General features: G+C 44.0%; 1 protein-coding gene across 1 annotated transcript; it reads right to left on the bottom strand.

The window, feature by feature from the left end:
- Positions 1-7,366: 7,366 nt before the first annotated feature.
- On the bottom strand, positions 7,367-10,532 carry LOC131926463 (class I histocompatibility antigen, Gogo-A*0501 alpha chain-like). Its single transcript, XM_059281960.1, has 6 exons — positions 10,460-10,532; positions 9,954-10,223; positions 9,419-9,694; positions 8,588-8,863; positions 8,352-8,462; positions 7,367-7,567 (listed from the first exon to the last, which is right to left on the bottom strand). The coding sequence occupies exons 1-6, from the start codon at positions 10,530-10,532 to the stop codon at positions 7,563-7,565; spliced, it is 1,011 nt and encodes a 336-aa protein (XP_059137943.1). The 3' UTR covers positions 7,367-7,562.
- Positions 10,533-12,926: the final 2,394 nt, after the last annotated feature.

Raw genomic sequence — 12,926 nt, 5'->3', positions numbered from 1 at the left:
CAGGTTCCACCACACTGTGCTCCTTGTACATTCTTACATTTGATATCTTTCTAAATTGACACAGGCAGTGCTTCTTCAAGGTTGTTTATATTGTGGACTTGAAATTCATCAATGAATTCCTCATCATCTGTTGCATCTATTTCCATAGGAGAGTTTTGTACATTGAGTGTATGCTATGTTTATAAATGTTAATTTTAAAGAAGAGCATGGTTTGATCAAGTCCTTAGATCTTCCAGTATTCACATATTTAAGTAAAAGCTATCAAAAAGTCAATTGTCAATATCACCACTTATGTCTCTAAATACCACAAGCATAAGAAGCTGTTAAACTTATGTTGATGAATTCAAATTTCATAAATACCAATGTTCCCTTGAGGGCTTGGATTTAAACACTGACTTAGAAAGGACGTTGATGGGCTATATATTGATTCACATTGTTTATGAGAGGAGAAAGAATATATTCATTAAGTATATTCCAAATGAGTGCAGCATGGGCAGAAAGAAGAAGAGAACCACCAACTGTACAGGGAAGTGGCTGCACGGTCTCTATTTTGAAAAGTCTTTGGTTTTAGGGATTTTTTTTGTGTGCAGTTTCCTGGCATACCATTTAGTCCCTGTGGACAGGAGTCCAGAGATGCTGATGTGCCAAAATTTTAAGGAGGTGAGCATGAACCTCAGTCCATGTCATTCCCAGAGTCAACAATTCTAATTTTCTGCAATTAATTGTTCAAGTGGGAATGGATTCCATGAAATTTAGGCTCTAAATGCTTATAACACAGTTGAACCATATTTTAACAAAGTTATCTAATAATTTATTAGCAAAATTCTTACACTACATGGTAGTTATATGCTTTTAATCCAAGCACTTCAAAGAAGAGGTATAAATATCAGGAGCTCAAGACTGTCCCAAGCTACATGAGACCCTGTCTCAATACAACAATAATTAAAACAAAAGTGCACACAGTAACTGTACACTTCCTACCTCTGTATGTCACTTGCTAAATTCCTGCCAACTCTTACAGACATGGATAGGCAGACACACTTTAAACCTTCTCTGAAGATTTGTGTGTCATGGCACACACCTGTAATGCCAGCACTTAGAAGCTAGGAGTGGGAAAATTCGGGGTTCAAGGATAAGAAACCCATGATGGAGGAGGACAAACAGGCACAGACAGAGAGAATCTCCAGGGAATGAACTGGGGAAAGTCGGGCAACTGCTGTGAGAAGATGTGGGTGATGACCAGAAAGCTCAAAAATTGAAGAGCAAAAAAGAGGGGAGAAGTCTTCTTTCCTTATATTTCAATCTGAACCTTGTGTCAGGATCTTAAAGATGAAATGGAGACTCAGAGTGAGTCACAGGACCTGTTTGCTCCTCTTCCCACTGTGGTCACATGTAACAAACATCCTTTCTCTAATTTTCACTGTATGTGTGACATTAGTTGTCTTATTGTATTATCTAATCCCAGCTTATTACAGTGGTCAGAAAACAGGCTTTGACCCTAAAATATCTCATGACAATAGCATGAAGATTTATGGTGATATTTTATTTGTACTGAAATGTGATTTTATTTGTATGTTAATAAATAAAGTTGCCTGGGGGTCAGAGCTAATAGTAAGCCATAGCGGAGCTGGGCATTCGTGGTGCACGCCTTTAATCCCAGCACTTGGTAGGCAGAGCTAGTCATCTCGAAACTGTCCTGAGTAGTTTGTAGTCCAAAGCCGATCTTTCCTTGGTGTTAATCAGCTTAATGGCTTTACCATAGTCCACGTAGAATCATCTTTGTGGAGTCCTGTCTTCTTTTTGAAGATTTCAAAGTCGCTGTTAGGTGTGGTCATGGTTCCCTGCAGAATTTTTTTTTTTTTTTTTTTTTTTTTTTTTTTTTTTTTTTTTTTTTTTTTTTTTTTTTTGTGCCTCCTCTGTGGTTTGGAGCAATCACAGTCTGATAAATGTCTGTCTCTCGGAACCATGAACATTCTTCCCTAGAACAGAAAATCTTCACAGCAATTTCTCCCCACCATTTGTCTTGCCAAACTTTTCCAAATTGACCTTTGCCGATGCTTTCTTGTAACACGATGGTCCTGGCAATTCTTCTCTGAACCAGCAACAGTAAACCCTTCGTCCCAGGTAGCAGCATCACCGCAGTCACCAATACGATGAGAAGGAGCTGGCAACGTGGAGCAGTAGCCACTGCTTCCATTGTTCCACCACTGTTTGTGGCTCAGTCCGGGCTGAAGCTTCTCCCAAACCTCCTAGGCCGGCCTCAAACTCGGGATCCTCCTACTGGCCGTTGGGCACCAGTTATTGGGGTGAATACTGGAAGATCAGAGAGACAGAACGAGCCACAGCTAATCTCACCTGGCCAACTTCTCAGCTGGTCCTATTTTCTCAGACTGGAAGCTTCTGTGTCCTCATCCCAATAACTGGCCCTGGGTTTCATCTTATTAATAAGAACTGTTAAGATTCATGCTACAGAGATTCCTTGGTCAAGGAGGTCAATGGACCTTGTAGGACAATGAAAGAAACACTTCTGTTCTCAGAAACAGGGACACCTGGGGAGAATCACACCAGACTCATACTCAGCATTGAAGACAGGTGTCATTCCCTGTAGATACAGGAAACAAAAACAGATGAGTCTGGGATGCCCACTTCCTCAGGATGGAGGACAACAGGACATACAGCAACAGTCCTCTAGAATCTACAGGGAACACTTTCCAAGTTCAGGAACAGTTGTCGGAAGTAGTGAGTGAGGACCAGACATCTCCGAAAATATCACAACTTAAAGAGAGAAATTTTACAAATCAGAACAAGAAACATCTTGCCACATCTCTGCCGGTACAGTCATCATTGCCTAGTTATGATCTTATATTGGTGCCATAGTTTGGGTCTGTGGCCAAGGGCAGCTCCCATGGCTGTATAGATGCTGCAAGACTGGGGAGCAATGGGAAGCATCAGACATGCAGGAGGAGGGAGACTTCCTCTACCTAAGTTGTCCCTCCCTGCTCACTCTAAGCCTCTGAGGTCAGATGTGGATCAGGTTTCAGCACTTGTCTAGAGGCTTGGTGCTGTGTCCAGGTATAGAGGAGCTCTAGGACTTGCTGGAGGAAGGTATCCAGGCCTGAGCTAGATAGAATGGCTCAGATACATGACAGAGAAGTTCTCCACCACATCAACAAGCAACCTGCCTCTTTCTCTAGACTCCACTTTTAGGAGGTCTGCTTCTCAGATTTTTTTCCCTCTAGATAACGTTAGAGAATCTACCATGTGCCTGATCTTGTAACAGCCCTCAACAAATGTCAATTAGACTTGGTGATCACTGCAGAGTCCAGTTTTCCACTGGGAGAGTGCAGTTGAGTTAAGGCAGAAATGCAGATTATGGGATGGTGAACACCAGCCAGTCTGAGTCTTTGGTCCTCTGTGCAGAGGCTCTTTCACTCCCAAAGTCTGAATTCCAATAGTTCTGGGTCAAAGAAATAGTTCCAGGAGTAGCAGTTGAAATGTATGGGGTGCGGGGGTTCCCCTTTGCTTTATAAGTGGATATGCAGGATCGCTTGGCTCGGCCTGGGAGGAGGGGACTGGACCTACCTGGACTGAGTCTACCAGGTTGATCTCAGTCTGCGGGGAAGGCTTTGCCCTGGAGGAGGTGGGAATGGGGGGTGGGCTGGGGGGAAGGTGAGGGGGGCAGGAGGCGGGAGAACAAGGGAATCCGTGGCTATGTAGAACTGAATTGTATTGCAAAATAAAAATAAAAAAATTAAAAAAAAGAAAAGATAAGTGGAGTCTGAATCAGTACTTGTCTCTCTTCACTTTATGACCCTGATCTGATTTAGGCTGAGGGGCTTCTCTAAAAATTACCAATAGGAGAGAGAGAGAGAGAGAGAGAGAGAGAGAGAGAGAGAGAGAGAGAGAGAGAGAGAACTGGTTAGTCAAGTAACGGAAAGATCAACTCTTGGGAACCATGAATCCCTACAATCTATCTCCTCACTCTGACCTGTGGTGATATTTTATTTGTGCTATAACAAATAAAGCTTGCCTGGGGATCAGAGGAGAAACCAGCTACTATATTAAACATAGATGTCAGGCAGTGGTAGCACACACCTTTAATCCTAGTATTCAGGATGCAGAGATTCATCAGGATCTCTGTGAGCTTAAGGACACACTGGGAACAGAGCCAGGTGTGGTGGCACAGGCTTTTAATTCCAGCACTAGTTAACCATAGAGGACTGGAGGTTGGTACAGACAGACAGGAGGTGATAGATCTGGGCAGAAAGAGGAATGATGTAGCTGGGCAGAGAGAGGAAGTAAGATGGCAGGGCACAGAAAGGTGTATAATATGTGAGTATACAGGAAGTAGCTCTCTTGGGCTGAGCCTTCTTAGCAGTAAGAACTTGTAGCTGGCTTGTTCTATTCCTCTAATCTCTCAGCTTTCACCCCAATATCTGGCTTCAGGTTTTTTATTAATAGGACCATTTAGCCATTCATGTTACACTGACCCAGCTCTTTGCTTGTTATCCCCAGAGCAGTGTCTAGGGACAAATTGATTTATTTTGATCCATGTCCTGGCCTTGATCAAATGTTCTACTGAGTCCCAACACAGGGGGCAATATATCAGCTATTCTAGAGCATTTTGATCTCAATATGTCTACACACACTTACCAGTTATGTGGATCTAAATGGTAAACATGCCTACGTGGCTTATATCAATCCATATGACTGTCTTAGGACCTGAGTGTTTTGAGACCCTAACTTCATGAAGATAATGCCAAATAATGGCAACCTGGGGTCAGAAGTTTTACTTGAGGATCAATGCATAAATATTCCAATCCGTGGGGACAGGCAGGGCTTGGCAATTCTTATCCTCATGACTGTCTTTAGGGAATAATCATGTCAGAGACACCACTCCAGTTCTACTAGCAGAACTGAGCTCTCAGATAGCTTAGAAATTTGGAGCAATGGCTCTAGGTGAGCATCTTGTCCCATACCCTGTCCTTAGGACCAATGTGCTCCATTCACTGCATCTGAGGCCTCATCTTGGAAGTCACTTCCTTGTCTGAAGAGCCTGGGTTGCAGGAAGAACCCAGAGGCCCAACCTGGTGCTTTGCTGCTGAAATTTGACATGGAATATAAGTTTTGGGGATTTGTGAGCCCGGCTCCTGAGTCTTCTGCAGGTTGGATCCTAGTACAAGATATATTGGCCAGTATGTCAAGTTAACATGGATGCTGAAAGGGATCAGCAGAACAGAAAAGACACATATGTAAGCTCTGCACACAGGTAGAAAAAGAGGACTAGGACACTCCCACAGAGATGGCAGGATATGGGGAAGCTGTGCTCACTGGTCTTCCCTTAGACGGAAGATTACTGCCATGTGCTATTGTTGAAGGACTGTAGTGTTTGCTGGGAAATGTGCTTGTAGCATGATTCTTAAAAGGTCTTATTAATAAAAACAAACCTGGTGCCAGTTATTGGGGTGAATGCTGGAAGATCAGAGAAGCAGAACAAGCCACATCCAACTCATCTTGCCTATTCCTCAGCTGATCCTGTTTCCTCAGACTGGAAGTCTCTGTGTCCTCATCCAGAATGAATCTCAGCTGAACTGCTGCTCAGAAGCCTAAAAGCTTAACCAGCCAAAAGCTTCTAGTTCCTGGTCCTCACGCCTTATATACCTTTCTGCTTCCTGCCATCACTTCCTGGAATTAAAGGCGTGTGTCACCATGCCTGGCTGTTTCCAGTGTGGCTTTGAACTCACAGAGATCCAGATGAATCTCTGCCTCTGGAATGCTAGGATTAAAGGCGTGTGTGCTACCATTGCCTAACCTCTATGTTTAATATTGTGGCTGTTCTGTTCTCTGACCCCCAGAAAAATTTTTAGGGTGCACAAATATATTGGGGGACACATTATCACCACATGTGCTCCTTGCTTGACACAGATAGTCTGTTCAACAGATGCACATGCAGAAGATCCTCATCACATGCTTCAGAAACCTGATTTTTCTACCCTGTTCCCCTGCTTAGGGGCTCTGTTCCTAGTACTGCTTCAAGAGTTGGAGAATCTGTCATGTGCATTAACTCTTGGATCCAGAGAAGCACACAAGAGGAAATGCTCAATTGTGCTTTAAGACCCAAATGCTGTCTCTTCTATGAACATTCTATTGGAACTGGAGCAGAATCTCTGTCTCTCAAGTATTTCATAAAGGGTCCAGACAGTCAATGAGTTTAGTTTTACAGAGAATGCTGCTGATTTCATCTACACCATTCCTCTTGCTCTCTCCTCTGTGACCCTGTCTGTAGACAGGTGTTAACACAAGATTCCCTTACTTCATTTTGAAAGATTTCCAGTTTCATTGAAAGTGTGCTTATGCTTTATTCACTACTATTAAATTCTCTAGGGATTTAAGCAGTTTATCAATTGGTGTTACCCAATTGATATAACTTTCCTTACATAAACCTATTTCCTGTCTGAAATTCAAATACTTAGTTGATATTTCTGTAGAATAGTATTAGCATAGTACAGCTTTGTGCATCCCTTAGGCAAGTTAATTTTTAATTGGTTCATTGATTTATCAGATATTAATGACTTCCTTTGGAGACAGGGTCACAGTACGTAGCTCAGATTGATTTTGAACTTGCATACCTCCTGTTGGCAGAGCCTCTACTGTGCTAGTATTACTAACATATTGTAGCCCTTTGTCTGTTAGAAACCAGGCTTGGACTCTAACAAACTTGGTGAGAATACCACAGACATCCATGCTTGGACAATGGCAGAAACACTCCATACCTGTGTCAGTGAATGTCAATAACAGAAGACAATGACACCAGACTGAAATACAGAACTGAGAACTAATGTAATCCCTGTAGTACCATTAATCTAAACATCTCTTGATGGGATATCAGACTCAAGCCTGAACAGGCTGATGGTCAACATGAAAGAACAGCACAGACACTGGGCAGACCCTACATGTCTGGTTCACATGTCCTGGTGAACAGGTTTATTGAAAGATCAGGGATGAGGAGCTAGCAAGATGACACAGGAGGGAAGGGACTATGTGAAAGGAAGACTACAAGGAACAGCAGTTGTGCACACACAGGCCTCACCTGGCTCCACACAGCCTTCAACTCTTCCGAAAGGCAATGGAGTTAGCACAGCACACATGACTCAATAAGGTTCTGAGACTTTATTTTCTCCATCAAGTTTGACTCATCTTTACTACACTGATCAGACACCCACTCTGAAAAAAGTTGCACAACCATTAAAAAATGCTTAATTTCAAGAAAGATGCATGAAGTTGTAACTCAGTGAAAAGTAAATTTCAGTCAGGGATGGAGGTTTGCCAGCCCAACCTCTGTTGAAGCAGCAATAATGATTGGGGAAGGAATGATGATCAGTGTGTGGATGGGACTTATTGCTGCTCAATGCAGGGCTGAACTCATCACCTGTTTACACTGTGCTCTCAGGAGACAGACACACAGTCACAGTCAGATGCAGGAAGAGAAGTCATCAGGTCTTGAGACCACAGTGGGAAAAGGAGAAAACAGAATAAATCCTGTTAGGCTCAGTCCAGCTGTCTTATCCTGTAAAAGAGAAGAACAAGGAAGAAATTCAAATCAGTGTCTTCAATGGTGACACACTCAAACTGTCCCAAACCCAAGACTCCCCAAGCTCCTAAGTTCTATCCTCTGACGTCTCACATCAGGCCCTTTAGGTTGTCACTTCTTAAAGTTGTAACAGAAGGCTGTACATCCTAGAAACTTTACCTCCCAGTGGAAAGTGAGACAAGAAGAGAGCACAGCCCCTGAAGATGGAACTAAATGTTGAGGTATGGGCTGGCTGAGAATTTCCACGGGCTCTTATATACACTGCCACAGATTTCTCAGGTATGAGCCCCCAGTATAATGACTGGGAATCCGGAATAGAGCTGCCTCATTGTTTACCCCTGGAAAGAATCCATTTTCTTAGATTGCATAGAAGCATCAGGATCTAGAAGGCCTAGAGGGATCTCCTGGTCCTTATCTCAGGGAAGTTTGCAGAACTGTGACTACAGATCCAGAGAAAGATGAGGAAACAAGATAGTAGATTGTACACGAGGAGGACTAACTGGACTCCTGGATATGTGTTCTAAGCAGGAACCTTTTCCATCTGACCTCTGAGGGCTGCATCAGGTCTCTGCCATCTCTATCACTGCAGTGATGAATCTGTTCATTATTTCCTTCACAATAGAGTTAATGTCAGCACATCAGAACAAGATTGAATAAGCAACTGTGTGGAGGAAACTTTGCTCTCATGTGTCAGGGCACACTCTCAGCTGGACTTGATATTCCCATGGAGACTTGAACTCAGACCTTGCCCTTTCCTTACCTTTAGTCCTCCTCTTCCATATCAGAAAAGTCACCACAGCTCCCATAAGCACAGCTCCAAGAACCAGGCCAATAACAATTGTCATGATGGGGACAGAGGGCCAAGGAGGCTCTGACAGAGAATGGAATGGACAGTGAGGCCTCTGAGCTCCAGCTTTCAGTCATGACCCTGCTCCATTTCCTTCAAATACTCCAACTGTCTCTGTGACAGGCTCAGTGATCACACCTACATCTTACCCCATCTCACGGTAATGGGCTCACGCAGACCCTCATGGTGCACATGACATGTGTATCTCTGCTCCTCCCCAGCAGGCACCACCACAGCTGCCCACTTTTGGAAATTTCCATCTCCTGCAGGCCTGGTCTCTATCACCTCCATATCCAGAGTCTGGTTGCTCCCATCTCTGTGCCAGGTTAGGGTGATTTCAGCAGGGTAGAAGTCCAGGGCCCAGCACCTTAGAGTGATATTTCCATCAGCTCTGACCTTATGGATCACGTGCATTTTAGGGGTATCTGAAGGGAATAAATTAGAAAATTCAGGCTTTTTGCATTCTTCCTGAATATCCGTCACTGTGTATGTAACCTTGGTTTTAATGGATGAGACAATGGCTAGAAGGAGAGATGTGGACTCCACTCATCAGCCTAATCTCAGGATAAAGATGGGGTAATCTATTCCTTGGAAAGTTTCAGAATCACCATGAGCCAGCACAGAGCAGGGGACTCTAGATCGCCCTCTAGGAATGTCGACTTCTGGTACTGACAGGATGGAGACTCAGACTCAGCAACACTGGGCTCAGACCTCCACAGTACATGGGCAGTGAACAGGCATGACAGAGATCGTGGTTCACAAGGCAAATGGAAGGAAAAGGCTGCTTAATTGACAGACTGATCTATCCTGAGTGAAGGCTTAGCCCTCTGGAGAGTCCCTCTCTCTTGTTGAATTAGGAAACCCGTGACACTCTTCCCCTTTGATGCAAGACAGACTATTCCAGCTTCCCTGTGCTGAGGAGGAATCCTCAGGGGACAGGGGCTCCAGTCTCAGTTCAGGGTTGGCCGTTTCTTCCTTACCTGTTCTCAGCAAAATCTCCTTCCCGTAGTCCAGCTGATCGAAGAGCAAAGGCACACAACTAGTCTCCAAGGAAGTTTTCACAGAATTTGCAAAACCTGACTCCTCCCACTCCTGCCTCAGCACTTCAGCTGCCTTGCCAACTGCAGTCCAAGTGCTCAGGTTCTCATTCAGCACAAGGTAATCATGGCCATCCAAGATGAATTCATATTGTCCACGACTGAAGTATACTCCAGGAAGTATATCGCAGGCCATCAGGATCTGCAGTGTGTGATTTCCTGTCCAAGCCCATACTGTCAGCCACTCTCACAGGGCCAGGTCCCTTGGGGCCCTCCAGTGGCTCAGTCCCTCCCACTTGGCCTTTGTAAATGGCCACATTTGTGCTTAAATTGTGCAGAAAACCAGTTCAGTGTCCCCAGGCTCTCTGTAGCCTAGTCTATTTGGGTCACATTTACTGGGGTAAATTCTGGATATGGGGGACTAGAGTAAACCCATAGGGAACTTTAGATTTGGGATTTCTTATTTGGGATCACTCACCACTTTCACTTTGATTGTAGAAGTGAAGCATTTTCTTCATTATGTCAGCGTAATAGTCCATTAGACTCAGGAAGTTCTTTGTCTTCTCTTCCCAATACTCTGGCTTCTGCTGATCCACCCATGGTGCACAGTGCTCCATACTCAGAGGCTCTTCTTTGCTGTTGAATCTCTCAAACTGCGTGTCACCCACAAAGGCCACAATGATGAATTGGGGCTCCAGGAGGCCAGGCCAGGTGAGCAGAGTGTGTAAAAGGCGCATGGAGTGTGAACCTAGGTGCAGTGGGCCTTTAGATCTAGAGTACCCCATGTAGTTCCCTATGAAGCTCCCCATATTGCTCCCAGGGGAGCAGCAAACAGAGGACCAGGGTTATAATATAAAATAAACCAGGGACCAGAAGGTCTTGGCTGGGCTAGGCGAGAGACAGATTTTCCTGTGCTGCAGCCCCAGGGGTGGAGTTCTTTTGTCTCCCAGGTTAGATCCTTTCCCTCCTGATATCCACACTCACCCTCTAGATGCCTGGTCATGGCCAGGTTGGCCAGGATCAGCAGGAGGAGAGCCTCAGAGAAAAAGGTCTTCATCCTGCTTGAAGAGTGGACACAGAGTCTCTGCTAGTGTGTGTTCAGTTTATAATCTTGATATGGAGAAGGCTGATTGGCTTCTCTAAGAATTCCCAATGGTAGTGATACAGAGCATTGTGGTTGGGTCATGAAAAGATGAACTCCTGGAAGAGGAATCTCCTGGGCCCTACTTTCCTCGCTCAGACTCAGCTCTGGGACCTGGGATCCTAGAAGCAGTGTAAGGGGACAAGTTGCATATCCTGTTCGTTGTCAGCCTCATCCTAGTTATAATATCCTTCTGAGTCTAGCTCAGAGGCCATTGTATCTTCCTTCTCACACCAAAATTTCAGGATGTCTACAGTGTCTTAGAAATTGATCATCTTCAAAGGTACTTATACTTGTGTGGATCATATGAATCCATGTTCACTACATTAGGAATTGAGAAGTTTAAAACCTTTGCTTCTTTGAACGTTAATGATAGAGTGCATGCAAGTAGAATATTTACAAAAAGTAAAGACTATTTTCCAAAATACAATGATATAATGAAACTGATAGATGTTTACATGTCTGCTGCCTGTACTTATCCTCATCTTTCCTACAAGACATATCTTGGATTATGATTCTCCTTTTTAACATTTTAGTCTCATGTACAGTTTAGGAAATATATCTTCACAAAAAATGTACAGGGAAAATACTTTTAAGATTTTGTTGTTATATTTTGCTTAGATGTATGTTTGTTTGGCTATGTGTGTGTGAATGTTGGAAGTGCAGTAGCCTGTGGAGCTGAGGAGAGGCTCTTAGTGACTCTGGAGTAGGAAGGACAGGAGGTTGAGTTCCCAGATTCCGAGACTCCAACTGTGTCGTCTACACAATTTAGCCATCTCTCTGATGGGGATGAGTGGTTTTTTTTTTTTTTTTTCAAGACAGGGTTTCTCTGTGTAGCTTTGCGCCTTTCCTGGATCTCGCTCTGTAGACCAGGCTGGCCTCGAACTCACAAAGATCCGCCTGCCTCTGCCTCCAGAGTGCTGGAATTAAAGGCATGCGCCACCACCGCCCGGCTGGGATGAGTGTTTTTATTAACGTATTCAAATCATTTTATTTTTATCCTCCCCTCTTTTGATTGGCCTACAAGTCACAGACATCCACATGTCTCTGTCCCATGAATACTGAGAGAAATACATTTGTCATTATGCCAGGCTCACTGGAGATTTTTATCTTTGATATTTCACTTGTTTCATTCAGGTGTTTCTTACATTCTGGAACTTAAAATATTATTGAATCCTTCATAGTTTGCTGCATCCATGTCCATAGGAGACTCTCATTCATTGAGCACATTTTGTGTTATTAAATTTTATATTCAAAATTAGAATATTATTGACTGAGTTCATCCGTGTGCATATATTTATTTGAATTTATATTTTAAATGATGGGTTGGGAATGAGTGCAGAGTGGTCCTTATTCACTTTACCGCTCTCATATTCAGGATGAGGCTGACTGGCTTCTCTATAAAATGCCAATGGGAGTGACAGAGACCAGAAGTGTCATGGAAATCTTAATGACTGGGACAGGAATCTCCAGAGCCCTAATTCCCCACCACAGATCCAGCTCTGTGCCCTGGTATCCTGGGAGCAGTGTCTGGGGACAAGTTGTTTACCCTGACTCCTGTAATTGTCTTGTTGACATGCTTTTGAATCCTAGCACAGATGCTGATCTGGATGACAGAATCAAGACAGAAATGGACAGCAAAGATCTATGTTGATTGGTGAAGCACCCAGCTCTGGTTCCTGAGCTGGGGTTCCCATGGCCTCACTGTTATGTCATGGTTCTTTCCTGTCTAGCACAGTCCACCTTTAATAAGCCTTGGCTTCCTGGTGATCTTATCTCATGAGAGTCTGAGGGAGGCAAGGAAATTAGGATGGGAGTTGGCTGCTGTGTCAGAGGTCATACAGTCCATGTCCACAGAGAACGTAGAGGAGAAGAGGCAGGAGCTGAGGAGGATAATGTGCTACTGACAGAACTCTGAAGATTCCCATCTCAGACGTAGGTGAAATACCTTTGTGTGATACCAGGCTGATCCTTCCAAAGATGCCCAAACCCAGGCATTGAGCACAATACTCTGAACACACATGGGGGAACTTCTAAATACATATTACACAACTTGGGAGTGCAATGGATACCATTTCATATCTTTGAGACTTAGGACTCAGGATTCTTTCCTAATACCCTTTTATTGAGTTCTATATAGATGTGACCTCCCCTTGCCTCATCTGTGTCCACCCAACCATCATTCTTTATTTCTGATCTTATCTTGGTGACAGAGTTTGGGGCTGTGTCATGGGGCAAGCCACATGGCTGCATAACTGTGGCTTGAGCAGGGAGAGAGATGGAAAGCAACAGGCATGCTGGATAGGGAGG

This window comes from Peromyscus eremicus, chromosome 16_21 (assembly GCF_949786415.1).
Source record: "Peromyscus eremicus chromosome 16_21, PerEre_H2_v1, whole genome shotgun sequence".
NCBI lineage: Eukaryota > Metazoa > Chordata > Mammalia > Rodentia > Cricetidae > Peromyscus > Peromyscus eremicus.
Note: the sequence above shows the minus strand (reverse complement) of the source record. Positions and strands in the feature narration are given on the sequence as shown.

Bases quoted from the DNA above. Each gene is read 5' to 3' on its own strand.
- LOC131926463 (XM_059281960.1), bottom strand. From the start codon at position 10,532: ATGAAGACCTTTTTCTCTGAGGCTCTCCTCCTGCTGATCCTGGCCAAC. The intron at 9,695-9,953 runs GTGAGTGATCCC...GGGCTTGGACAG, and splicing joins CTACAATCAAAGTGAAAGTG to GAAATCACACACTGCAGATC. The intron at 8,463-8,587 runs GTAAGATGTAGG...ATTCTCTGTCAG, and splicing joins GCCCATTACCGTGAGATGGG to AGCCTCCTTGGCCCTCTGTC.